This window comes from Doryrhamphus excisus, linkage group LG15, assembly GCF_037039965.1.
Source record: "Doryrhamphus excisus strain RoL-2023G ecotype Guam linkage group LG15, RoL_Dexc_Guam_v1.1, whole genome shotgun sequence".
Taxonomy (NCBI): Eukaryota; Metazoa; Chordata; class Actinopteri; order Syngnathiformes; family Syngnathidae; genus Doryrhamphus; species Doryrhamphus excisus.
Window position 1 is genome coordinate 6,784,254 of NC_136371.1, and position 27,699 is coordinate 6,811,952.

General features: G+C 39.8%; 4 protein-coding genes across 6 annotated transcripts; all 4 read left to right on the forward strand.

The window, feature by feature from the left end:
• Positions 1-2,234: 2,234 nt before the first annotated feature.
• pex10 (peroxisomal biogenesis factor 10) lies at positions 2,235-4,977 on the forward strand. Its single transcript, XM_058051597.2, has 6 exons — positions 2,235-2,540; positions 2,804-2,884; positions 3,580-3,992; positions 4,205-4,377; positions 4,510-4,639; positions 4,768-4,977. Exons 1-6 carry the CDS (start codon positions 2,429-2,431, stop codon positions 4,834-4,836), a joined length of 978 nt encoding a protein of 325 aa, XP_057907580.2. The 5' UTR covers positions 2,235-2,428; the 3' UTR covers positions 4,837-4,977.
• Positions 4,978-7,040: 2,063 nt separating this feature from the next.
• renbp (renin binding protein) lies at positions 7,041-17,709 on the forward strand. Of its 2 annotated transcripts, XM_058051959.2 has the most exons (12): positions 7,041-7,195; positions 7,939-8,048; positions 8,129-8,204; positions 8,294-8,369; positions 8,968-9,146; positions 10,672-10,899; positions 10,971-11,052; positions 11,807-11,982; positions 12,083-12,214; positions 12,726-12,813; positions 12,909-13,943; positions 16,454-16,587. In XM_058051959.2, the coding sequence occupies exons 2-11, from the start codon at positions 7,948-7,950 to the stop codon at positions 12,980-12,982; spliced, it is 1,212 nt and encodes a 403-aa protein (XP_057907942.2). In that variant the 5' UTR covers positions 7,041-7,195; positions 7,939-7,947; the 3' UTR covers positions 12,983-13,943; positions 16,454-16,587. The 2 variants fall into 2 exon arrangements, with proteins under 2 accessions (XP_057907942.2, XP_057907941.2); XM_058051958.2 differs by lacking the exons at positions 7,041-7,195; positions 7,939-8,048; positions 8,129-8,204; ... (5 more) ...; positions 12,083-12,214; positions 12,726-12,813 and adding an exon at positions 14,282-15,620 and having other exon boundaries at positions 12,984-13,943; positions 16,454-17,709.
• A 254-nt stretch (positions 17,710-17,963) lies between these two features.
• Positions 17,964-20,050, forward strand: LOC131104607 (uncharacterized). 2 transcript variants are annotated; one of them, XM_058051960.2, is made up of 3 exons: positions 17,964-18,194; positions 19,031-19,557; positions 19,714-20,050. In XM_058051960.2, exons 1-3 carry the CDS (start codon positions 18,152-18,154, stop codon positions 20,026-20,028), a joined length of 885 nt encoding a protein of 294 aa, XP_057907943.2. In that variant the 5' UTR covers positions 17,964-18,151; the 3' UTR covers positions 20,029-20,050. The 2 variants fall into 2 exon arrangements, with proteins under 2 accessions (XP_057907943.2, XP_057907944.2); XM_058051961.2 differs by lacking the exon at positions 17,964-18,194 and adding an exon at positions 18,335-18,657.
• A 1,214-nt stretch (positions 20,051-21,264) lies between these two features.
• igf3 (insulin-like growth factor 3) lies at positions 21,265-26,051 on the forward strand. The gene is made up of 4 exons (XM_058051962.2): positions 21,265-21,689; positions 22,329-22,461; positions 23,655-23,842; positions 25,353-26,051. The coding sequence occupies exons 1-4, from the start codon at positions 21,645-21,647 to the stop codon at positions 25,560-25,562; spliced, it is 576 nt and encodes a 191-aa protein (XP_057907945.2). The 5' UTR covers positions 21,265-21,644; the 3' UTR covers positions 25,563-26,051.
• Positions 26,052-27,699: the final 1,648 nt, after the last annotated feature.

Sequence of the window (27,699 nt, forward strand, 5' to 3'; positions counted from 1 at the left end):
AGATGCCCCAGAATTCTGCTTTAAACCTTTAGTGTTTAAAGCAGATCCACACAATGAATGTGTGTGTGTGATGGAGGAGGGGTTTGGTAGATGTGGTGGGCAGACAGGAGAACATGTTGAGAACTGTTTGTAAGAGGTTGGTCGGCAGATTGCTTCATCTGCAGGTCAGGGCTTGTCCTTTACCATCAAACACAAATGTATGGGGGGGGTTGTGTGCGTGTGTGTGTGTGTGTGTTTAGACACTTTGTCAATTTTATTTTATTTTAAGACTTATACTGATATTGTCTAGCCCTAAAAGAGCCTCTATGAAACCACAATAAATCAACTATGATGTCTTTGCAGGGCATTCAAAAATGTAGGAACTTTTGCTTATCAGTCATAATTCATACAACTGTCCGGAGTCTGGTATCTATTTCAATTATTCAATTATTTTGTGTACAAGAAGACATAGTTACTGTACATGGATGTCATGATGTATTGTGGATATGTTTGGAGATTATCACATAATTACTGTATCACAATACTTTATCGTTGAAGATAATACACAAAGCATTACCAGATGACACAACCGGATCAAATTTGCCATTTTGTAACAAACTGTGGATAATGAACCATTGTTGTCAAACAAAAAAAAAGATGCATAAAAGACATGGAAAATTCCATACAGACAAAAACCAATAACATCAGATCTTCTGAGAGAAAGCAATTTGCAATAAAAGTATGAGATTGTCTCTGGCAATAACACTGGTGTTCAAAAAGGAGGCTCGTAAAAATGGCTAAGCAAAGAACACAAGCATCCATTGTGATGTTTATCTGGTATTGTGATCAGATCTCCACCGCAGCGTTGATTGACTTGGTTTAACGTTTGTGTTGTTTTAAAGCAAGTACAATCTCATATAACAACAAAAAAACATATTCCAAGACAGGGAAAGTCTGCTCAAGAGAGTGAGATGCCATAGTTGACCTATATACAACTTTACAAATCCTTTAGAATAAAATTTTGCAATTCGGTAAATCCACAAACACAGGTTGGTCAGGTTGCATCTTACCTGATTTTACATCCAAACACCACACTGCTCCCCACAGCATCCCTTTTCTGCTTGAAACAAATTATAATGGTTGACTTGAAGTCAAGAGAGGGGAAAACACGTTCCGGCTCCTCCTTTCACAAATGAAAGCAAAGTTCAACTTCCTGGTAAGCAGGATGGCGAACAGATTGTCCAAGGGTTGTTAGGACTGCATATGGAAAGACTCAGTGAAAGCACTGGAATGGGCTTATAATGGGAAGTCCTCTTTGGCAGATACAGTACACCTTACTGGCTCAGGGGGAGACAAAGAAACTGGTTCTGCAACTTTTCGGACCGATCGCAGCAGAACTTTTGTGAATGAATGAATGAATGCTCTTGACCTATTTTCTCAGTTTATTGTGGCACATTGTAAAAGCTGACATGATGTCATCAGATAGTCGTCAAATAGAGAGGACGATATTTGAAACTGTGATGCTGAACAGGTTGCCTTAAGTAATAAGTGACACCACTGTACATAGTCAGGATACTTTAATATTTCTTTGATAAATGTTCTCAGGCTCCAGTACGTCCTTTATTAGTGCTTATCATTCATTTTCATCATTTTCCACCGCTTTTCCTCATGAGGGTCGCGGGGGTGCTGGAGCCTAACCCCGCTGTCTTTGGGCAAGAGAGTACACCCTGGACTGGTTGCCAGCCAATCACAGGGTAGACAAACAACCATTCACACTCACATTCATACCTATGGACAATTAACTTAGCATGTTTTTGGAATGTGGAAGGAAACCGGAGTACCCGGAGAAAACCCACACACGCACGGGAAGAACATGCAAACTCCACACAGAGATGCCCGAGCGAAGATGTGATCTCCTGACTTTGTGGCCTACATGACAAAATTCGATAATAGTTAATTATTGTATACAGGTATTATGATTTGAGAATGCTGTAATTGTAAGAAATATGTTTTTCTATGTATGAAAATTCTAAATGATTACTTGATATATTTTTAAAACAAAAAATGATATTTGCTCAGAAAGCCAACAGTGGAAAACTTCTGTATATCGACATAGAACATGGTAATGTCATAGATGTAATAGACTTACTTGATTGCAATGCCTAAAATAACCTCTAGATGGCACTGTGACATTGTGAACCTTGATTTTCCCAGTCTGGTGTTTGTTTACATATCGCCCACTTCCGCATTGTTTGTCGTCATCAACTTGCGCCACACACAAAAAACATGAACCGTTAGCATAGCAACACCGACAAATTAGTAAATGTATCGTGTAGGCAGGCTAGCGGTAATATTAAGCATCCCGTTGCTTTCATTTTTTGCCGGCGCCTCGTAGCAAGTTGGATATATGTAGCAGTAGCCTGTTAGCACCCATTCAATGTAAATCGCGATGCCCCTCGCCCCTGCTAACCAGTCTCAGCTAATTCGATCCAGTCAGAAGGATGAATATTATCAAACCTTCCTCAGAAACAACGCAAATGAAGCTTTTCAAACGCTTACGGGTGAGGTTTTTTTGCCAAATCCACGCAGGTCTTTAAGTCCGAGGGTTAATCTGTCTGTTATTTTGGCTGAACCCAAAGTTGTATTCGTTAAATGCTATGTGAATTGTCTGAATCTTTGAATTGTCAATTCACCGATTTCTGAACTTCCCACGTATAAACAAACTTCTCAATCAATAGTTTACAGGCAGTTTTGTTTCCCATCAATGTGTCCCCATTAGTCTCTTTAACTTACCCGTATTATTATTATTATTGTTTTATTCTAGGATCAAAAAGATGGTTGGACTGGAGGAAAGAAGTCGAGCTGCTTTCAGACGTGGCCTATTTTGGTTTGACAACACTCATAGGTAGGTTGCCCAAACCAACATAAAATGTCTGTGTGTCACCTGTTTTATGTGCTGACAGGAAGCCTGTGCGGGGATCTGAGCACTGGACTAATACGGTCACAGTTCCTGCTTCTAACCAGAACTGCAGCAGCAGCATTTTTAATGTACTGCAGCTTTTTTTACAGCTTGTGTCGCAAGCCTGGTGAGAAGGTTGTTACAGTAGTCTAGCCTGCTGGACACAAAGGCATGGATTAGTTTCACTAAATCTGGCCTAGACACTATTTCCATGATTTTGGCAATGTTTTGGGGGGGGGGTGTAAAAAGCAGCTTATGTTATTGATTTAATGTGGCTGGTTAAAGTCCGATCTGAGTCCATTATTACATGATATCAGATGATAGTCTCAGGGTCTCAGGGTGACTAATAACACTGTCTTTGTTTAGCTGGTGAAAATTTTTTGCATCCACTTGGTACAGTGACAAAGTAAATCTGCAGGACCATGTTCACCTGCCGTCTGTGACTGTATCTCTGAATGTATTCACCTCTTGATAAAATTAAATGATTAATTCAAGTGGCACTGCAGCAACTACTTCACATTAGAAATAAATGTTACCAACTTCATATGATTTCATATGCAGTATAGTTGTGCTGTGCTCACTGGATACAATACTTTGATGCTGATCTGAATTTAGTATTTGTAACCATCCATCCTTGTCAGGCTACCAAACCCTGGGTGAGGAGTATGTCAACATCATCCAAGTTGACCCCAGTCGAAGACGAATCCCCACGGCAGCCAGACGAGGCCTCTTTGTCTTCTGTCACACATTCCTGCCCTACCTCTTCGACAAGGTCTTGGTGTGTTTGGAAAACGAGCTAGAAGGTGGACAGGAACCTGGCTCCGGAATCAGACGGCGGCAGGTGGCATCAGGACCGTGGAGCCTGGAGCTTTGCCTGAGAAAATGCATTCAGAGGGCAGTGGGAGTGTTGTCAGAGCCCCAGAGGAGAAAGTGTGTGCCGGCTGTGTTTGTCCTCCAGCAGACCCTGAGCCTCCTGCACAGATTCCATGTGGCTCTTTTTTACATCAGTGGCATTTTCTATCACCTGTCCAAGAGGACTGCTGGAATCAGCTATGTAAGTCTGTTAATGTGTTCAGGTCAGAAAAAGTTATAAGAGTTTAGGACCACGTGTGTCTTTGTGGGGATTCTATATTGTACCTTCGTCTGCCATCATCTGCCATCATGTGTTAATTACACAAAAAATGTAACAGCAGTGTACACATAATGACAACCCTAATATATACATATAGTATGTATTTATTAATTAGTACAAGCTTGTGTGTGCAGCTTTGTGTCTCAGGGCTGAGGAGCGATGACAGGACCATCAGGAGCAGTTACAGGCTGCTGGGAGCCGTGTCCCTCATCCAGCTGCTGCTTACGTTGTGTTTGCAGCTCAATAACTTCAGACAGAGACAACGAGCCAGGCAGGAGTGGAAGTGCTACAGAAACCTTAGTGGCAGGTGAGTTAAGTATGTGGTGATGAGAAACTCTTCCGTATCACCTATGGGTGTACATGTTCAAATAAACCATGGTATACATGGTCAAGATGGACACCTTTCACTGTTTTTAACACCCTTTTTTTTTGTTTTTAGCCCACAGCAAACCCAGACATCCAGGGCTGCTCGCTGCATCCTCTGCCTAGAAGGGCGCAGACACCCGACCTCTACTCCCTGTGGACATCTTTTCTGCTGGGAGTGTATCACAGAGTGGTGCAACACCAAGGTAAGGCTCATGTCAGGATCAGCACACCGTTGTTTAAGGTAATCAGAATGTGCTGTTTACATGTTTTGAGCTGCATACAGTTGTTCCATCATGTACTGTGTGTCTGTTATTGGCATGACTTCTTACAGGCGGAATGTCCCCTGTGTCGTGAGAAGTTCCAGCCTCACAAACTAGTATACCTGAGGAACTACAGCTAGAAGATGAGACACACGCAGTGTTGGTGGACTATTTTTTTTAAACATGCCTGCCTGCAATGCTGTCCTCGGCAAACATGTAAAGACATGAATATTTTCCATCCCGCAGTTGTCTCTACCAAACCACCGGTATGACACAGAGAAATATGATGTTGAAATCATGTGGGGTTTTTTTTTATTTTAATCAAAATATAATTAGTTTGATTGCATCAGTCAGTGATAATACCGAAAGAATTGTTTGATAATTACAATTACAGTTATGAAGCAATCCACGACGACTTGTCATTATTGAAGGAATACACGGTAATACAATACAAATTTACGGAAAGTACACTATTTTTTTCATGTCACTACAAATGTCTACTAGACAACTAAACAGTTCAGTTGTGCTTTACTTGAGTGGTAATGGTGACAGGAGATTGTTTGATTTTAACTCACTTCTTTATTTCCATCTAATCGAACACATCAGAGTTTAATGTGACCATTTTTTACAGTCGGAATAGCAATATGGCTGTACAGTCAAACCACAAAGTGACCAGTTTATATTTTTAAAATATTGTGTATTTTTGTCTACTCAACAACTGATCTTGAGTTGAAGATTACAGACAAGAGGAGGGAGTGAGCAAACCATTTCTGCAATGTCAGCTGCAATTGGCACAAAACAGGAAGCGAAATGTTCAACGTTGAATATTTTATGCTCTATTCCAGAGGTAGGGAACCTATGGCTCGGGAGCCAGGTAGGGCTCTTTTGATGACTGTATCTGGCTCTCAAGCATTTCTTACCACAATAAAAAATTATTTTTGCTAACATTTTAAAGTAAACCATCACAGAAATGACTGTTAAAAATAATATTCAAAATCAACAACTTTCTTAAGCATTTTAATTCGTCCATCTATATTCTGCTGCAATACGGCCAACCATATCTATCTTTCCTGATGATGTTTTCCAGGTCAAACACCAAAACTTGATTATTACTGGGTAATGCTGTAGTCTACCTCGGTCATTGAGATGTCAAAAAAACATGTAAATGTAAACTTCCCTCCTTTAGTCGAATAGCTAAAGCTGCAGAACCAAGCCTTCTGACGAAGATGGCCAAAAGAATGAAATACGTCTACGGAGTACGGTGCAAAACTATGCAGCAGCAGAAGTTGTATTAATGGCAACAAGTATTTGATTTATTATTAGACACTGCGCTGCTCACGAAAGTGTGCTGGCCACACCCCATTGGCGTGGGGTAGTGTGCCTGGTCTATGTAATTAGAGCCCATTATCTAAAACTGTTGGTCTTACATAAAAATGCACACATTTTATTGCATTCAATGTTTTAAAAAATGTATATGGCTCTCACAGGTATACATTTTAAAATATCTGGCCTTCATGGCTCTCTTTGCCAAAAAGGTTCCCGACCCCTGCTCTATTCAGTAAGAGTGGTCAGCACATATGGTCCTAAACAATACAATCCTCAAAGGAACATTAGTATTAGAGCTCAGAATAATTTAATTCTGGCACATTATTCGTTCATGAGCTCAACGCCTCAAAGTGCACGGAGATGGCAGCAGGAAGGACACAGCTTAGCAAATTGTTACATGCTCTGTGTGCATGTGAGTGTTTCATCTTGAAGATATCATTTAATAGGAAAACACTACTCTAAATTCATGTGCCTTGGTTCCAAGCAGTAACTACTGTAAATTTACTGTATGTGCATTATTCATTAGTTCCTCAGTAACTACTGTATTTTGTGTACCCTATTGTGGAGACACCAAAATTGTTTTATCAACATTAAAAGAGAATAGTTGGTTTATGTATGGAATTATACTATGTGCTGCTGCTACATGTCATAAATACGCAAACTTATGTGACTACCTGGATGCTTAGAGAAATATATACAGGTAATTCAGTACAATTGTATTTACCTGGCGCCCATAGTTATCTCTGCAGCAGATCATTTCATACAACTTGGATAAAAGTGTCGGGACTAGAAAAAAACTGGGACGAGTTGCCATTTGCTACCTTCCTTTGAGCCAGGTAACAAAACTGCTTAGTTGTTGACCTAACATCCTTTATTATGACATCAATCCTATGCCTGTAACATAATAACGTAAATTAAATAAAGTAAATTACAGAGAGAATAAGATGAAATGGGAAAGTAATACACACAGTGAGCTGTAGATAGACTGGTCGGGAGAGGCACTTCCTGAACTTTTACGTCAGTGTCACGTTCCAGTGATGACGTCACAGGAGGCTTTCCGCTTTCTATCGTCTTCCTCGCGCAGTTTGTTGCGAAATCATGTGACTGCTCAGTCCTAGTGCAAGAAGGCAGGCAGGTACGCACACTTCGCTGCTACTCCTGCAGTCCGGACAGGTAACTACTCTCTTATTGTGTGGTTTGTCCAAGTGTGTTTGTCTTTTTTTTTTTTTTGGTCCAGTTTAAGCGGGACCTAGTTGGATTAACAGTTAACTTCAAACAGCATCGCGTATCGTACATTTAATGGCTTTGTTGTCGAACGCATTTGTGTGTGTGCAAAACAAAATGTGGAGTGAGCTATATCTATCTATATATATATATATATATATATATATATAGTGGGCAAAATGGTGCTAGAAGCAGAATTAGCACATGCGTGCATGGATAAGTCTGCATTAATGCTCACTTAACTTCTATGTAGAGGTCCATAATAACGTGATAAAAATATAAATCTGTAGTGGCAAACACCAGATGGCGCTGTTTTGTTTACTACTACGTTTTGTAAAATTGAATACAAAGCTCTGACTCATCTTCCATCCATCCATTTTGTATACCATTTATCCTCTGGTGGAGTTGGAGCCTATCCCAGCTATCCTTGGGCGGGACGCGGGGTACACTGGTACACATATGGACAATTTGGAGTTGCCAATTAACATGCATGTTTTTTTGAGAATGTGGGGGGAGAATCGTCCCACGTCTTCCGGATCTGCTGACTGTGTGGCTTACATGCTAACCACTAATCCACCTGGGATAGGCTCCAGCATACTCGCAAAGATGGATGGATGGATTCAAGTTAACTTCAGATGAGTTAATCCATCTGAATTAAGTATACTTGTGAGTCATTCTTCTGTTTTCCTCAGCAAGGAATCATGTCTATGGTGAAGCTAGAGGAGTGTCGGGAGAAGATCCGCAAAGAGCTGAACAACGTCGTGGACTTCTGGCTCAAATACTCACATGACACCGTTTATGGGTACTGTAGTTGTGTCAATTGTTATGTGAAATAGATTTAATTTAGTAGTCATCAGGATTACAGTCTGGATTATGTTTCAGGGGCTTCTTTAATTGCATTGGAAAGAACGGGGAGATTTATGATGAACTGAAGTATGTCTGGTTGCAGGGTAGACAGGTAAGAATCTGTGGTGGATGTATCAAGAAAGACACGCACACTTTGCTATCATCTGTCTGATTTCTCTTTGCAACTTTGTTTTTTCCAAGGTGTGGATGTACTGCCGTCTGTACAGAACAATGCAGCGGTTCCACAGGCCTGAAGTCCTTGAAGCAGCCAAAGCTGGTATGTCTGCTCATGTCATGTCAAGTACAGTCGGTATGGTTTATTGATAGATCACCTGAGAGGCTGGACCAATCAATCAACTAGGAGGAGGGAATTGTACCACTATCTGACATTTGGCCAGTAAAACAGCAATGAGACAAAAGAGATGAATCACTGTCTTCAGTGATCGGATTTTTCGTCTGATTGTATCCGCCCCATCAGTGTCGTAACAAACCTCATCATGTTGATAGTTACTGAAACAAGCAAGTCATCACGAAGACAAATATTGACATGATCGCCACTGTGATCAGTATCAGTGACCTATTAACCGAAAAACACGCTAACCAAGGTTCCGCTGTAATAATAATGCATAGATTGTACAGCATACATACCGAACAATGCAAAATGGCGGCGCCCTGTGTGTGTTCAGCATCTGGCATATCTTTACTCTGCATCCTTGATGTCTCAAAAATGCATGTGGCAGCTTCTTAGGCTGTCAAATATTACATAACAAACAATATTGGTTATTTTTGCTGTAATTGAAGATGTTTCTTCAAGCTACAGTACATAGCTGCTGTTTAGCTGTCCATATTAACAAATACATTACCTTACATTTCAGGAGGGACTTTCCTCAGGAAGTTTGCCCGTGTTTCCAGCAGCAGCGGTCAGATGAAGTGTGCTTTCTGCTTAACACGAGATGGTAAAGCAGTGAAAGTACAGAGGACCATATTCAGCGAGTGTTTCTACATCATGGCCTTAGATGAACTCAGCAGAGTCACCGGAGACAAGGACATGCAGGTACAAAGTGTAACAAGCAAATGTCATTGTGGTGTCACAGATTGAGATTATGACAGTAACAGGCTCATTCTCCATCATCAGATGCTCATGATTATTGCTTATCCTCATTAGGGTCAATGAATGACAGGCTTGTTTGGTGGAGAAAGAGAAGAGGAATAAAAGCACATGTCAACATATAGAGGGCAGCAAAATTATCAAATTTGCAGTTAATTGATGTCACGGTGGGCGAGTGGTTAGCGCGCAGACCTCACAGCTAGGAGACCAGGGTTCAATTCCATCCTCTGCCATCTCTGTATAGAGTTTGCATGTTCTCCCCGTGCATGCGTGGGTTTTCTCCGGTGTCAGGTTCAAACTCCTGTGACACTTGTAAAAACACTTAAATACAGAAATACAGAAGAGACAGACAACAATATTCAAAGTTTCTCGCAGCGAGGAGAGTGAAACAACATACCCAGTGACATGCCGCTCCACTCTGAGTATGCCATTCATGCTCCTCTCTTTTTATTTTCTTTAGGAGGTCCCTAATACATGGTCGTGCAACTATAAGGGGAGGGGGAAGCAAGCAAGCAGTTGCACAAGCTGTACTTGTTGTCTATGTGTGTGTGTGGATGTGAGAATAATTACTTTTTGTGCATGTGTTCTTATCTTGGCACATTTTGCATGATGAAACTTCTTCAAGGTTGCTGCTGGCATTCCCAGGCACCCGCAAGATTAGTGGTGTTGGGAGTAGCTGGTCAGTGTCTGGGAATGCTGCTTCAAAACACTCAAGACTATTGTCTATTGTCTAAGCAAACGGATATAAGGGTGATAACTAACACTATAATAATTTAATTTACATTTTATTCTAACATCTGGGTACTCCGGTTTCCTCCCACATTCCAAAAATTGGCGACTCCAAATTGTCCATAGGTATGAATGTGAGTGTTGTTTGTCTATACGTATGTGCCCTGTGATTGGCTGGCGACCAGTCCAGGGTGTACCCCGCCTCTCGCCCCAAGACAGCTGGGATAGGCTCCAGCACCCCCGCGACCCTCGTGAGGATAAAATGAATGAATGATTGAACCTTCTAAATGTGTTTTTTTTAACATTATTAGAGCTCTCTAGACATGAACTAGTACCCCTATAGGCACCTATACACGCCTATAATTCATTATTTATGACATTACACAACTCTTTTGCTGAAGTGACTCAAACGGCTACTCGCTATAAAGCAAGCAAGCTTTTCTAAACAAAAGAAGCTAAAAACCTAGCACTTCTACACAGCATAGAACTTTATCATGTCAGACATGACTTCATGTAGTAAAGGTAATGTAATGTAAGGTAATTTAATGACCAGAATATTACATCACCTGTATTTCAACATTCATTCATTCATTTTCTAGCGATAGTGAATGAATGAATGAATGATTTATGGGTTACTGTGGCAGACCTTCTCATGGGCAATACATTTGAAGAAGATGTTCGAAAATTGAGAGAGCGCTGAGAGCGCTGAAAAGAAAACTGTGTGCCTCGTTTCCCCCCACAGGAAGAAGCTGAACAGATGATGGCGCAGCTCATTTTCTGGGTTCAGGTTGACCCGACAGGTCTGGGCCGACCCAAGCTGCCTGGAGACACACCCACCAACAGCATGGCTGTTCCGATGATGCTACTGTGTTTAGTGCATCAACTCACGGAAGGCCGAGAGCAGGAGGTAGTCCTGAAGTACAAGAAGCTGGGCAGCTGGTGTGTACAGCAGATTCTCCAACATATCCAGGTATGAACATGCCATCATCCCACAGCAGCACAACATTCATGTCCAAAATCATATTTATCTTCCTATTACAGAGAGGTGGCACAGCTATCTTAGAAAATGTGACATTGGAAGGAACAGAGTTGCCAGGTTGTCAAGGCAGGGTGCAGAATCCAGGTAAACCCCCCATTAGGGCTGGGCAATATATTGATATTTTTAAAAATAGAGATATTTACTTTAAGTACGATATATCAAAACCAACCATATCGTTGATATCAATATAGACTGGATTTGCGCTGTATCTGTAGGAGGGGCGGAGCAGAACCCCTGAGGCTCAGCAAACAGGCTACCACGTCTTCAGTGGAAGATATCAGCAAGGAATAAGCAGTAACTCAGTAGTATGGAGGTACTTCGAATCCAGAGTTGCTAAGTCTGATGCAGTTGACACGTTGGTATTCCTGTCAAAAAATACAAGGAAATATTCATTCATTCATTCATTTTCTACCGCTTTTTCCTCATGAGGGTCGCAGGGGGTGCTGGAGCCTATCCCAGCTGTCTTCGGGCGAGAACAAGGAAATACTTGTTTTCTAAAAATGTTTACCAAAAAAATGCTACTGTTTACATTTTTTTTTTTGAGTTGCTGACATTTTTTAAATGTCCTCTTAAACCAGGCACTCCTTCATATTTAGTTCATTTGTTATTAGCTGAGGATTTTGGCTTTTTGTTTGTCTCAACTGACTTTGTGGAAAAAAATATCAGGATGTTGATGTTCAACCTAAATATGACTTTTTGGTCCATATCGCCCAGCCCTACCTTTCACTGTTTGCTAAGTTCAAGACCAAATGGTTGGTGCTTGGCTCATCTCCAGCAAAGCTCTTCTATTATCCTCCTCGTATTCCATTTTATGTTCACCTTTTGGTCTCCTACTCAGGCCATGCCCTGGAAGCAGGCTGGTTTCTGCTTCAGTATAGTAAGGAATGGGGGGACATGGAGCTGCAACAGACAGCCGTCGATAAATTTGTGGACTTACCCTTTCAATATGGCTGGGATAAAGAGCATGGTGGTCTTCTCTACTTTCTGGATGTGGATGGCCACTGTCCCACACAGGTAATTCACTGTTTGCAGGTAGACTGGCCGCAGGAGCCCATATGACTGGTGTTCATATGTCAAAAAATTTACTTCATCAGACGTTCTTGTGTTTGAGCAGTTGGAGTGGAATATGAAGCTGTGGTGGCCTCACTGTGAAGCTCTTATCGCCTTCCTCATGGCCTACAGCCAAACCAAAAGACCCCAACTGCTGGAGAGATTCTCTCAAGTTTATGAATACACGTTTAGCCATGTGAGTATCAATATCTGTCCAATCGATCATTTTGTCACTGTATGTGTTCTAAGTACAGCCTTTTGAATGATCCACACCCATGACCCACGACATTTAGGTACACATCTATACTCTTGAATACTGAATTACAAATTTTCAGAAATAATAATTGGTACCATCACACATGATCAGTTGAAGTGGTGGTCAGCTCAGTTCTCTTCCCTGATAATGTCAACAAGTTTGTATTTGTATTTGGTTGACAAGGGAGAAACAGGTTCACATTAATGTAGATAAATATTTGTTCAGAAAAGCCAACAGTTATTTGTTAACATTTTATAACCTTTAAAACTTTATACAGTATATACTTTCCACTTTTTGTACAACAAAACAATATAATGTACAACAATATAATGTGACATAGAAAGCTGACATTTTAATGAGGAACTGTGGATGTTCCTTCTACTCACTGTCAATACTTGTTTACATTATATTTCTCTATTTAACTATTTCCATGTGCTTTGACTGTGTGTAGTTTCCTGATGCCCAGAATGGTGAATGGTTTGGCTATTTATCACAAGATGGAAAAGTTGTTCTAGATTTTAAAGGAGGACCCTTTAAAGGTAAGAACAGTATAGATCCGGAGCATTTTTTGGGGGGATTTTCAGTGTTGGATAATTGCTTGTAGATCATTGTGTCTCTCTTCTCAACTCTTCAGGACCCTTCCATGTGCCTCGCTGCCTGTATATGTGTGAGAGTATTCTGGATGATCTCCTGAAGAACACGGAGTGACCTTTCTCGCCATTATGTTTTACAATGAAAGGGAGCACATCCAAAAAGCCAGCATCTTTTTTTTTAGCATCTTCAGTTGCACAATTATAGAATTTTATGATATAAAACACTCCTGAGGAGTCACTTAAAGGGGGACAACTGGTATTCAGCATTGTTTGTAACGGTTAATAAAAAATACATACTGTATATGCTGCATGTAAGACCACAATTAACTTTGCCAAGGAGAGAACGTGAGCAACACAATACAACTTAAAATCATACATTCATAGTAATATGTTTTTTTTCTTCATAATATCCATGACATTGTTATTAACTAAATACCCAAATCCAATATTGTGATTGTTTCCATATTTGCACGAAAGAAAGTCCAGTGAAACCTTGTTTAGCATCTGCTAAAAGCTTTTTGTGAAAAGCTACATTTCAAGCATAACCTTCACTTTGACACAATTGTAGCCATATATATCTAGCCAAAATGTCTAAATAACCACGCCACAATATAACATTAAAAATGGTTGTTTTACATGAAAAAAATGTTTTAACAAATATAACACTATGAACTAATAGTAGACGCTAGTAACCAGAGGGGGTCAGTATTGATACCATAAGGTTATTGTAGCTACATCAACACTAAAGGAAGAAGGGGGAACCACTTCCGGAAGTAACCGGAAATTAAAGCACAACCACATCAGAGGGAAAACCGTAGGTCGGAATGAAACTTTAATGTACGTGGTGGTTAATGTATAATTTTAGGCAGGCTGTGTAGATCTTTTACCAGAAGCAACGATGGATGAAGAAACGCCGACTTTGTTTACTGGCTTGCTAGCCTGCCATCGTTTGCTTGTTCCTGGAATTAGCATGCCTCTTTCAAGTTGGTGTTGGTGAGCCTCCACCGGTGGAATAGGACCAACTTATTTGAGGGAATCATGTATTCCCCACGTCGAGATGACCGTGCAGCTCAAAGGTACAGTCGGCAGCCATTGTATTTGTCCTTTGTTTGTACTATGTGGGTAGGATACTCAGGTGTTTCTAATATTGTGAATGTGCATTTCCATTTATGGTAGCATTACATTTATAATATCCTGGTTAGCTACACGAGAAGGGCAAAATATCCAATATTTAAGCAGTGAAATTAAGAAATTGTGTATTGTTCTTTTGCATCCATTTCGCCATTCAAATATTCACAAGGGTATGAATAATTTTTAGGAAAATATAAATCGTAAAATATACGGAATTAGAATTTCATTTTCCTCCATGGTTATAATACTATTTATAATAGCTAATTTATTTATTTTTCCTCAGAGGGACTGGTGTCTTCTACCAAGCCATACCTGGGGTGGGATCTGACGGAAAGAAGATCATGACGTTGATTCCTGTTCAATTGGTCAATGGGAAATTTGTCCATACTCAAATAGTCAAACCGCAAACACATCCTCCAACATGCAAGTTTATACCAGTAGCAGGTGCAGCCGCACCTATTCCCGGTGGAAGAAAGGCAGCCTTGACTTCTTTACCCACCCAACAACCAGGCAACGTGCAGGTTCCCTTTGTGAATGCCTTACCTGATGCACTTGGTACAGCAAATCAAGGACTGGCGCTTGGTATGTCATCAAATACCTATTCACGAAGGATTGTTGTACAGAAAGTGCTCCCCAGAGTTCTGGTGCGAGCAGCTCCAGCTTCTGAACCTCCCTCCCCATCAGCCAACACCTTATCATGTTCGACAAATAGGACCAACGGCTTGTCAATGACAACACAACAAAGCAGTGCACTTACAAATAATTCAGAAGCTGGGTATATTTGCTCAACACCGCCGAAAACTTCACCGTCATTGGGAGTATCCAAAGCAGATTTGACGTTAACTCCAAAGGTTTCTCATCGGTTCAACAGTCCGATGAAGTGGGTGATTGAAGAGGTTAATTCTAACGAATCATCTCTTGACGATTCACATTCAGTTCGTCTCAAGTCTGTTCAGACAGCGAAAAAGGGCAACAAAAACATGGAAGTCGTGGAAAGAGTGAAACCAGTTTCTCCAACACTCTTGACCAGAAGCTCCAGGAGTGAGAGTGATCATCGAAAAGAGTTGATCATGTGTGATGGCAGGCTGTTTTTTGCTGCCAATAAGTGCAGCTTTTCACTTCCGAAAGGGAGCAAGGAAACAGTTTTGCCCACTGCAGAAGCAAAAGTCCCAGTAGTAGTTTCAGAGGCGCCACATGAAGTGATAGACCTTTGCAATGACGACAATGAAGAGGATTTATGTCAAACAACACGATTGACCGCTTCTTTGGATGAAGATAACGTCATATTTGTGTCATACATTCCTCCAAAATCGGAATCCACCCCAACCCAATGTCTGGTAGCAGAGTCACTTGAGAATGAAACCACAAGGAACCCGGGAAGTGTGACTGAACATAACAAGACAACCCTCAGATGTTCTGATACTGTCCATGATCAGCTAACATGTGAAAGCCCAAACACAAGGGTTGCAGCACTAACAGATAACAATATGGACGCAGTCATAAACAGCCAACGGAGCACTGAACAACAGTCTGACGACTTGCAGCTTTCCTTAGAAATGACAAGACTGTCCGATTCCAGTGTTTCAGACCACAACAAAGGGGAAGCCACAGATAAACTGAAGGTGAGGACACTGCTAATGTGTTCCAAGTGGGTTTGGGTCTCCTCTTTCCTCCTAACTTTTTATATTGTTAGTATCTCCCTGTTGATACACACTTTCATTTGAAGAATTTATATGACATAAGCATGTTCACTCTGTGTTTATGTCGCTTTTCTCCGATACTCCGGTTTCCTCCCACATTCCAAAAACATGCATGTTGGTTTAATTGGTGACTCCAAATTGTCCATAGGTATGAATGTAAGTGTGAACGCTAGTTTATCGACATGTGCCCTGATTGGCTGGCGACCAGTCGAGGGTGTACGAAGACAGCTGGGATAGGCTCCAGCCCGACCCTAGTGGGGTAAGCGGCATAGAAAATTGATGGATGGGTAATAAGCTCAACAATTTGACTGGTCTCAATACATTGCCATGTGCATCTACAGTATGTATGATTTCCTCATCTCCCTCCTCTAACAGGAAGAGGTTTCAATCTGTGCATTGGTTTCAGCACCTTGGTGTTTGTTCCATAGAACAACGGCATGATCGGAGTGAGCCCTTACGTCTGTTATTAGCAGGGCCGGAAGAGTGTAGTAGAAATTAGATTAGTAGATCACAATATATGTATTGTCCTTTAAAAATATTTTTTCATCGTACTTTTCTTAAAAGGGACCTATTGTGCTTTTTCTACTTTTTGACCCATACATTTACTTTAAACAACTCAATACAAAGGTTCGAAGGAGGAGTCTGTCCCCCAGTGGGGTCCTGACAGTAAATAATTAACCACTGCTGTAGCCTAATATGATAAGGAAGAGTCTTTTTATGTGAGGCCACAACTAAAGCGTAACTTTTTCTTGCAGATGTCTACAAATGCACTGACAGTTAACAGATCATCTCCCACAAACCAGATGACCGACCTCCATATAAGGAAAATCTTTGGGATTATAGCGGATGTGAAAATTTGCCTGCAGAGGATTAATCCAGCATCATCTGAGGCTGGATTCAAAGAGCCTCGGGAACCCACAAACTCGTTGAAAGACAAGGAACTTCATGTGCAGTACTGTTACACTCCTCAAGGCCCGGCCAGCACAAGTGTTAAAAAAACAAAACGTTCCGCAGATGGTATTTTGCCTGGAGTTATTGTTACTTTAAGTCCTCACGCACATTATCTGGATACAGAGCCATTGGTGGGCTTAGTGGAGCCAATAGATGACGATGATCTCTCCAGCATAGAAGAAAATAACTCTCAGGACTCAGATATCCAGACCCTCAACAGTATTCCTACAAATACAAGTAGAATGGGAAGGGCCAGGAAGCGCACAATGTGTCCATGTTGTGTACCAGGTAGTCCGGGTCGGACAGCAAAGTCCAGCCTGAGGGTAGAGGAGCCAGAGAGGTTGCCATGGACAAAGGACCACATGAGTAAAAGTGGTGGACGCCAACAAAAACTAAAATCAAACAAAAGAATTTAATTACCAACAAATTATTTCCAAGTGCTCAAGTCCTGCATTATTTATTTTCTTGGAACTTCATTCTTCACCAAGTAAAAAAAAAAGTTGGTGGGTTTGCGACTGAATAAAGAAGCAATGCAGTGAATAGTTTATCCACATCTTTATTAATTCCACAGGAGGGGTAAAATACAACAGTTTGTCACAAGCAATATTGTACAATAACCAATTATAGAGAACTTGTCTGCTGAAAATAGGAAAAACAAGGTATAACTGTAATTATATAGATATTCATGAAGGTATATTTTAACAGGTAAACTTTAGTCTGTTTTAATAACTGTTATAACATTGTGTTGTTTACGTTAGAATATGAATTTGGAAAGTCCTATACACTGCCTTGTAAAAAAAATAGTGAATAATCACTGTCATGGCAACCTAAGGTCTTTACTGGTCTGTACTGTTAGTGAACCAGCCAGGCCTCTACTGCGCAAGCGTCAACACTGACAATTTCGTTGTGAGTGCATACTGTTAAGATTTTTACTGCACTTTTAACTTGTGTGTTTAAGAGCTATGACTTGTTTAGTCATTTTACAACATCTATGACTTTATAACATTGTTAAATTTATACAATAAAAACTAGTTGTCAACACCATTCGACGCATATTGTGTTGTAATTACATCTGTCACGATAGGAAAAATAAACGCGATTTGAAGACAGAAATGTTCTTAAATAAGAGATTTAGTCATTCAGGTTTAAACACAACCGAATTCTAAGTGCTCAAAAACGGAAAATCCGTAGCTTGTAAATGTATTTTGTGACTGTGGTATAGGTTATTCCAGAAAACAGTAAGTATAATCAAAAAGAGCATCAAGCATTTTTACAAAACATCTGTTTTGGTGTCTCCGTGCCTTGCCAATCTCTACTTCCGTTTACTGTTGTAAACTCTTTGACGAAGTTCATCGGAAGCTGTCGCTTTATTACAGCTGATATGTGCTTTGGTCGTCAGAAGAGTGAAATAATAATACGCGTAAGAAGTGAATGTTTAGATACGCACATGTGAATAATCGTTTGACAAAACTCCAGGCGAAATCAACACCAGCCATGCTGTGATGTCGGACGAGGATAAAGAAGACGCCTTTCGACAACCATATAGTAAGAGCGGCACGTCGTCTTTGTTTCTTTAACGTTTGGCCGACATAAAATTTGTGTTTCGACGACTTTAAGTAATGGCCAGGTGCAATAAAAGGTACCGAACTTACTCAGAAGCCATTTTCTCCTACTTTGTTTACAACGGCACTTAAAGTTACTCGCTGGGTCATGTTGAAAGCCATGGGGTCGGTTTGTATTAGACATTTTGGTAATCCCAAACAGGATTATTTTTAATTTCCGCGGGAAACTCAATCAATTTCATTTCAAAGTTGGTGTTTTTCATAAAGTTGGTGTGGAGCTGTGACGTCATTTGAGGAGGAGGAGGCTTTGCTGTAGTTATGTATTAGCTTGAGAATGTGGTTTAGGTTGACTTCGGGGTCTGCATCCCACTAGGCCACTAGTCTACGAAGGCCAGACGTTCATATGCTCTTCCTCCAGCTGCGAACCAGCCTTGTGAATTCAAATGGTATAGCCTTCGTCGCACTTCCTGGTTGTGTCACGTGTTCTCATATTTATATATAGCCCCGCGACCCTCGTGAGGATAAGCGGTCGAAAATGAATGAATGAATGACAGTAAAGTAACAAAGTTATTCATTTTTTTGAATTAAGCAATCTGTTAGGATAAATAGCAATCTTGAACAGATGATAATCAAAGTACACACAGACTGTATCATTTGACCCTTGCTGAACTGAGCTCTGATGAAGCATTGGGTGACAACATGCATGAAGTGGGTTGAACTCTAAATGTATGACTATTTTTCTCAGAATATTGTCGACTTCCTTCACTGTTGCAAAATATGGTAAGCAAACACCCTGATGAAAATTTTCTGTGTCTTCAGGAAAGATGAATGTCCTCGATGGATTAGAAATGTTCATCCCAGAGGAGGCTCAAGTGAAGAGCATAGCAATTTGGAGTTTACCATCCTCAATGATCAGAGCAATCGGCCTCCCTACCATGGACCCCAAAGGCATAGACATGATTGCAGATTCCCCAATAGGCATATGGATTTGTCCGGCAGTCTTGCGAAGCAAAGGCCATGGATCAGCACAACGAAATGCATCCTCACTTCTAACAGCTGAGTTTCAGCTTGCCCGGAGTCCTTTGAAAATTGCCTTTGTCTCTTCTAGCGTGGAAGCTTATAATGTGTTGAAGGACAATGCATACGGGAAGGGTGCGACCCGACCCCCTCATACTGCCCTCTTGTCTCCAGAAGTGGTACTTGACAGCTCTGATGATTTTATCATCATTTACAATGAACAACTTTACCTGATGATGAGAAACGTCAAACCGAGCCAACGGGTGACATGTAAAGCCCAGCAGCCCATCATCGCTCATTCAGCATCATCAGCTGAAAGACAGACGGAGGTAAGTGGACAATCTCTTTTGAGGCATGCAGTATTTGATCTATGTGTGATCACTGGTATTGACGGAAAACTAATAATAGAACATTCCGTTGAAACTGTTAAACTGTTTACTTCAATTAATTCAAATGTATCATTTTCTTTTCTTGCAAAAAAAAAGCTTAATGACAGTGAACCTGTGGAGCAGCACATTACATGTGAGGACACACGTGGCGACAAAGTAGAAGATTTTATTGACAAAGAAACTGATTGGTCATCATCTCAAACTGCTGATGAACTTCGAGAAGACTGGGATGCCGATCCAAATGACAACCAGAAATGGAACACAAGTGTGACTCTGGACTCAGACTTTTGCTCAACACAGAAAGAGGACTTTGATTTTAATGAACTTGAGCAACGGGAAAAGATTGCTCAGATAAAGGCCAAATTAAAACAGAACAAGGCCGCACTCTACAGCCTGCATACTCCAAAATGAACACAATCGGAGAAAAGGAGAATATGTAGCATTTTATATTTGGATTATGTGGTACATGTTTTTTTTTGTGAAAAAATTGTAAATTTATCTTGGCTGATTCATCAAACTTCTGGGTTTAAAAATAGATGAAGTACTAAAATAATCCACATGGTGGTGGAGCTCCATCAAACCATATGAAAACACTACTGAAGTGCTTGGATCTGTTTTGCACACAGTGTCACAGCGGATGAAACAGGAAAAGTACCCTTCAGACATGTACTGTAAGTCCAAAAGTTTGCACCTTTATGGAGGATGTTTGAGGTGAGTGGATGAAGTATACTTTGAGAATGAGGATACTACTATTATTTACAATTTATCACTCAAATTTTAATACATCTGTCTATTTTTAATACCACCTTTCCTCATTTGGGTTACAGGTGAGCTAAAGCCCATTCCAGCTAACTTCAAGAAGTGTCATACAGGACACTCACATTAACACTCAATGGACAATTTACAATCTCCTTTGCACACACAAGAAGATTGTGCAAACTCCCAATGGCAATTCAAAACCAGATCTCCACATAGTGAGGTTTTGTAGTTGTACTGTATTTTTTTGTATTTATAGCACAGAAACTTGTTCACAACAGTTTGTAACAATATTAGAGCCCTCTAGATATAAAATAACACCCCTATAGTCACGTTTACACCTGTATTACCCAACATAGTACACATAACTAGAGTAAATAAGCTATTGCTTATTATATTATTATAAGCTGTGTTTTATTAGGGAGTATTTTAGGTTAATTCCCAACTCTTAATTGTCTATATGTGCTCTGTGATTGGCTGGCGACCAGCCGAAGTCAGCTGGGATAGGCTCCAGCATACCCCCTGCGACCCTACTGAGGATAAGCAGTAAAGAAAATAAATGGATGGATGTGCCTGTTGTGAGAAAATTCAAACCTAGTGGTGAATGTCATAACAAACATATGGGAACAAAACAGTAACATTACTGACACCTAGTGCCAGTGTAGAATATTACATCTTTAAATGCGTCTTTTGAATACCTTGTATTTGTAGTTTAATTCATTTATCTGCTTAAAAAATGCTTATTTAGGGGGAAAAATTAATTTTCTGCAATATGCATATGATTTGACTAAGCCATATTCAGCCACAAAAAGCATAATTAATATATATTAATTAATTAATTAATATTAATATATATAATAGCGAAAATAAAGCGAAGCCAAGAAATTCAAAGCCAAAGTGGCGAGGGACAACTACATCATTTTTTTTTCCAAGTAAAAAATATTCCTCTTTATTGTTCTTTCAGAATTTACAGCAATGAATCAAGTGTGACAAAAGCTATTTAGCATAGACATATAGACCATTTATATTCACTGTATCATCTTATCGCACATGATGGATATCGTGTGACAAACAAAGTAGGAACATTTTTCGAACAAGTTCAGCCACTGTAACAGAATATTGAATCATCTGATAAGAAAATCGCTTTAAGATTTGAGCATGAAAGAGCGGCAACGAGCATAGGGAGGCCATCTCTGGGGTATGGTCCTCCCTCCTTCGCCTGCAGATAATATAATACTGAAGGTGTGCAAAAGTCACATCGCACAGTCAGGATGAATGCCTCACCATGCCCTTCCGAACGATCTTGGACATTGAAGGTAAAGATCTTGTACTATCTTGTACTATTTTACACTATTTGTTTTATTTAATAGTATTCTTGTGTAAAGACAGTGGTGCTGTCCAGTGCATACCAACTATATAGGAAGCTATTTTTCAGGACACTGTCTAGTTGCCACCTAAAGTAAAAACTCAACTGTTGAAACTCAGAACCATTTTTTTTATTCTCGATATAAATGTTTTTTTTTTCATAAATTGTTGATATTAGCCTTATATTGACATTCTGGTGGTGTTTGTTAAAATTCATGCAAATGTTCTGGAGCCATATGATGGAGCTGGCATACACTATTTTTAAAACATTTGCCAAGATGCTGAATAATGTTGACAGATGCATATACTGTATGCTCGGTGATGGAAAAGCAAGCGACAGTACTTGACATTTGAGCTCTCCATTAGAGCATGTATGTGTATGTCAGATGTGCTAACTATTGGTATCCAATAAGTGCTTTTATATGGAAAAAGACAACTACTAAGGCTACATATAGAACTACAACTACAAAACAAATCACTATGATTTCATCACCAAACTTCCCAACTGAAGTAAAATGTAGTTCTGATTCTTTTTCTTGGCAAAGTTTGTATGTTTTACAGTAAAAAAATGTGTGTCCACTGGTCCTCAGGTGTTGTGCATGTTCTACTCTACCATGTGCCTGCTCAACTGGCCTCTCTACTCAGAAGCAGCCAAGCTCCGTTGCGGCACCGACCTCCTCAATGACCTTCTATTTGTATGTGGCGATCGCGGGATCTATTTTGGTATGACAGTCCTCATGCTTTGTGTTGTTTTACGGTGGCTGCAAAGAAAAGAGAATAATATATAATATACATAATATTTGTATTAGTAGAGTTTACGGGATGCCAAGGACTGGTACCACTTGGAACAAAATCACTGGCAATCACAGCTTTTTTTAAATAATTTTTGTGAACCATATAAATTATCTAGCTATTTATCTATTACACATTTTTTGATACTGCAACGAGAACTGCCAAATATTGTCTGCTTTGTTTTTTTCTGTTTGTGGTAATGATTGCCATACTGCAGAAGATAAAGAAAGATATGGACATGGTCATCATGTCATAGCATTCTTTGAATGTTCATACAACTATTTATTATGTGATATTTTCAGCAAGTTGGATAAAGATAGCTTTATTGCAATATTATATTATTAGGGAGTAAATATTTTATCGCTTCCCACGTTCATTTGAACATTTATTACAAGTCACTCATAGGTGACCTTTCACCTGATTACCTTTCTCCTGTTCAGACCAAGGCCGCTGTCTCCATCTGGTATCAAAGTGGTGGTAGTCCATCAAAATGGGTGCACACCCACAAGAACACTGTGCCACATTGTGTGATAGCATGTCGCAACACTTGCTCTCATCTCTGAGAACAGCTTTGTTTAAAAAAAAAAAAAAAAAAGTAGAGTAATGCAAGGGAACAGAGCAAGTTCACGCTAATGTTGTCTAATATTCTCGCAATGTTGACCTGTGCGTAATTAAGTGTATTTTAAAATATTCTTAATCACCTTAATAATAAAAATAAAATGCTGTGGAGCCTATCCCAGCTGTCACTCGCAGGGCACATACTGTATATACAAATAACCATCCACACTCACATTCATACATATGGACAATTTAGAGTCGCCAATCAACATAGTAGTGAGAGCCCCTTCAGTGCATCGTTATATCATTATCCAATTTATGTTTTATGTACAGTAGATAACACCAACATCACTGAGAATCCAGTTCACGTTTTCCCCCGTGACCTTGCTTGAACCCTGTTCCTGAAGCTTGTGTGTACCTTTGAAGCACACAGAGCCGATTAGATCAGCATGAGAAGAACAATTACAATATTTTCCAATGTCATGTCAAAAACTGTATACAAATACAAGTCTGGACATGGGATTATTTCTAAAAGATCCTAATGGTGGGTTTGTGTCTCGTGGCAGGTAAAGGTACACGGCCTGGTTATGGTTCCCGGCCGAGAGGCAAGGGGATCGTGGACAAATGTTGCAGGTCGAATGGCTGTGATCTCCATCATCTGGAGGTCTACTGTGCTAAGCCAAAGAAGCAACAGCCGACTACAGCGTGGCCAAGCACAAGTACAGAACCCCACACCACAAAACAAACAGACGTGGTAAGAAATACGCTTTTTTATGTAAACATGGTCCTTTCCTCAGTATATACAGTACTGTTGGTGCCCCTGTTCATGATATAGTCTTTTTTATAATGGCTCCGCATTATACACAGTCTGTTTAGGGCCCCAATTGGACCAGGGCTGGCCCTGTGTTTCCTGTAGTACAGGGGTCTCAAACTCAATTTTTATCTGGGGGCCACTGGAGCTAGGGTCTGGGCAAAGCTGGGCCGCATCAGGTTTTCCAAAAAAAAAAAAAAAAAAAAACGCATTTATTAAAAACAGAAAAATATACAAACTTTTTCAGTGCTTTGGTTCTGATTTTCTACAATAAAAGCTCTGATAAAACATTCCACTGTTCTCAAATATCTTACTTTTTATTTTTCTACACAAAATAAGATGAAAAATAAATAAACAAATCAAGAATAAAGAAAATCAATCAATCAGTAATAAATAAATATAATAATAATAATGAAACGGAAACTAATAAAAACTTAAGAAACCACATATAGTTGGTGGGTAGACAAATTATTTTTTCAGATTAAAATGAGCAAAGCATTATTAGAGCCCTGTAGACATGACAAAACAACTATAGTCACATATATACTTTTATTATTTACAACATATTGCGCAACAGCAGGCTCTTGAGACACATGCTAACTCGCAAACTAGAGAGCTAGCGACCTAAACGGTAGCCTTCAAGTTATTTCCTTTAAACTTAAATAGCCAAAAACTTACCACTTCCACACGGATAGGGAGGATAACTATTAACAGTTATTTAACCTTTAACATGAACATTAATCAAACGTAATAATTTTTTCTGGGTACATGATACCATACAGCATCCATATCAAACTTGCGCGGGCCGCACTAACATTAAACTTTCATATCAAGGCGGGGGCCTCAAACTAGTGTCCTGCGGGCCACATTTGGCCCGCGGGACGCATGTTTGAGACCCCTGCTTTAGTAGAATAAAACATTCATTCATTCATTTTCTACCGCTTATCCTCACAAGGGTCGCAGGGGGCTTATCCTCACTCGGGCGAGAGGCGGGGTACACCCTGGACTGGTCGCCAGCCAATCACAGGGCACATATAGACAAACAACCATTCACACTCACATTCATATGGACAATTTGGAGTCACCAATTAACCTAGCATGTTTTTTGGAATGTGGGAGGAAACCGGGTGGCCAAGGATGGGAGAATAAAACATATGAAATAGTAATCCCCCAACACTGTTTCATTATGAGACTGACAAAGGTGTAAAGAGGCCCGTGACTCAGACCCCGTTGCCATAAAAACACATCCAATAAGGATTTTATAGCTATTTACTCATTCATCATATATGTTTTGTTACATTTACAAGATTGATATTATAGTAAAAAAAAATGCATATGCCAAACAGGTGTCCACGCGGCAAATCCCTGTAGGTAAAACAACACACCAAGGTCAGCTGATGTGGCGAGATGGAGTGCTTACCAAGTCCTTGAAACGCTTATCTGTTTCTTGCAGGCCAATCAGTTCCAGGCGGTATTCCACAAAAGACTCATAGAACACCTGGGTCCTCCCAACAGTCCAAAGAGAGAGGCTTATAGGAAAAAAACAAAGCCTTCATTCCCAAAGAAAAGCAAAGTTTCATCCACACGCAGAATGAAGGTGAAGCTGCAGCACACAACAAGTGGACCTCCCTCAAGAACCACTACAAGGATATTATCCTTTTAATTATTTGACTTCTTCAGAACGTGCTAATGAGTCTGTCGGCCAATGACTGGCTTGTACTCCTCAAAAAAGCTGCTGTTTCTTTCATATTTTGCACCCACGAGTTCATTTTAAACATGGTCCATTGATACCATTAATATATTTATTCTCCAAACAGCTGTTTCGCCCAACTCTGTACACTGTATGTTTTGCATGAGTGTTATTTTATTTATTCTAGTATCAGCAGCATGTGCCACATTCTGTATTATATCTTTTTTTTTTTCTGTGAATAGTTTTCTAAGTGCTGGATTATTCGGATTCAACACTTACTGTGTATTTAAAGCTCATTTCTTACTGTCTTTCAAGTATTGATAGACAATAATATTCCATGCACTTTCATAACTTTCATTAATAAGCAAAACCTCAGTAGTATTTTCATTTTGTTTGTAAATTATTTGTAAATTCATTGTCCAGTATCGTTGACTATTTATTTGTATGACAATGTACCATTTAAGTGGAGATTAATTGAGATGACTGATGTTTTTTTTTTAAGTAATAAAACATTTTATTATCAAAATAGTGAATGCGCAGACATGATTGAGGGATTATTTTGTGCACTACACACCGTAAAGTTAATTTCTATTTCACCAACAATTCAACGCAATATTGTTTACCACAACTTGACCTGATGTTTTGACGTTGAGCCCGAGTGACACAGAAAACAGATGATTCATATTATAGCAACAAGTGTGAAGTTATCTTGTCCCTTTGCAACACTTCAGAAGGTCATCGCAGAATAAATTCATTGTTTTGGGAAATACAGATATTACCTAAATAATGGAATTGGGATTGGCTTATCTGCGTTTTGTCCTGAAGATTCAACAATTCCAGGTTATTAAAGGGTACAACTGCTAAATGTCTTTTGTACGCGATTAAAACAATTAATTGCATTCATAAGATTTCCCATAATCCTCCACAATAAAGCCGGCCAGCCTATTAAGCAATATAGACATATTCTAAGGACACCGTAGCTTCCTGGGGGTGCCACAAAAAGATGATATATATGATATATAATATTGCACATAACAGACTAGTCCATTTGCCCTGTTTTATGTTGTTCCGCAAAATCCAGTGCCCTAACAAAACACCCAACAAATTCATTCATTCATTCATTCATTTTCTACCGCTTTTTCCTCACGAGGGTCGCGGCGGTGCTGGAGCCTATCCCAGCTGTCTATGGGCGAGAGGCGGGGTACACCCTGGACTGGTCGCCAGCCAATCACAGACCCAACAAATTATTTTTATTATTTTTTATTATTATTTTTACTGAGTGTGACTGTTTAACAACCTGCCACGGGTCCAAAAAGTTGCCAGTGCAAAAGAAACTCTTGAATGCAGTAATAGCATAATCAATAAGTTCTATATATTTGTAATTACATTGTTTTATGCATGTAAACCTATAATTATTATTTTTGAAATGTATGTTTTGTTCATATGTTTGCATGTGGAGCAGATAAATTTGATTTACATTATTTCTTAATTTCCATACTCCGTACTTTTACATTTTACCTCATAGTGAGAGTGTATACTTCACAATTCTGAGGTTTAGAGGTAAACGTCAGGAAATAACATATTATGCATCCCTCCATTTTCTATGCTGCTTATCCTCACTAGGTTCGAGGGTATGCTGGAGCCTATCCCAGTTGTATTTTCAGTGCAAATAAACAAAACAATGAATAAATACTATATGCATGTCTGCAAAGATTTGACTTTCATTTCACTTCCTGTGCCATGTGGACCATATCATGTCTGAATCCAAACCTACATATCCAGATATACTTAAGAGTGATTACATTCAAATTGTATTTTTTGGCGTTTGGAGTGCACAACAAAGTAACAGATGTTCACTGTTGCTTTAATAAGGCCAGAAGCCAGATCTTGTCTCCTTGTGGTTGCTTGCGTCACAGCGAGATAATGTCATTCTGTGACCCCTCTTCATTCTCATATGAATACTGCATATATATAGTAGTGGCACTGTCCACTGTTTATGACATTATTTGAGTTATAGTTGCAATATTTGCATGGTCCCCTTGTGGTGGAGTGCTTGAATAAGGTACTGAGCCCCGAGTTGGTCCTACTGCCGTGTTTTAAAATTGTGGAC

Coding starts and splice junctions, on each gene's coding strand:
- pex10 (XM_058051597.2), top strand. CDS start 2,429: ATGCCCCTCGCCCCTGCTAACCAGTCTCAGCTAATTCGATCCAGTCAG. Junction 3,993..4,204: donor GGACTGCTGGAATCAGCTAT/GTAAGTCTGTTA, acceptor TTGTGTGTGCAG/CTTTGTGTCTCAGGGCTGAG. Junction 4,640..4,767: donor CAGAGTGGTGCAACACCAAG/GTAAGGCTCATG, acceptor GACTTCTTACAG/GCGGAATGTCCCCTGTGTCG.
- renbp (XM_058051958.2), top strand. CDS start 13,906: ATGTATTCCCCACGTCGAGATGACCGTGCAGCTCAAAG. Junction 13,944..14,281: donor GATGACCGTGCAGCTCAAAG/GTACAGTCGGCA, acceptor ATTTTTCCTCAG/AGGGACTGGTGTCTTCTACC. Junction 15,621..16,453: donor AAGCCACAGATAAACTGAAG/GTGAGGACACTG, acceptor TTTTTCTTGCAG/ATGTCTACAAATGCACTGAC.
- LOC131104607 (XM_058051960.2), top strand. CDS start 18,152: ATGTCGGACGAGGATAAAGAAGACGCCTTTCGACAACCATATA. Junction 18,195..19,030: donor CGCCTTTCGACAACCATATA/GTAAGAGCGGCA, acceptor CTGTGTCTTCAG/GAAAGATGAATGTCCTCGAT. Junction 19,558..19,713: donor CAGCTGAAAGACAGACGGAG/GTAAGTGGACAA, acceptor GCAAAAAAAAAG/CTTAATGACAGTGAACCTGT.
- igf3 (XM_058051962.2), top strand. CDS start 21,645: ATGAATGCCTCACCATGCCCTTCCGAACGATCTTGGACATTGAAG. Junction 22,462..23,654: donor CGATCGCGGGATCTATTTTG/GTATGACAGTCC, acceptor GTCTCGTGGCAG/GTAAAGGTACACGGCCTGGT. Junction 23,843..25,352: donor CCACAAAACAAACAGACGTG/GTAAGAAATACG, acceptor TGTTTCTTGCAG/GCCAATCAGTTCCAGGCGGT.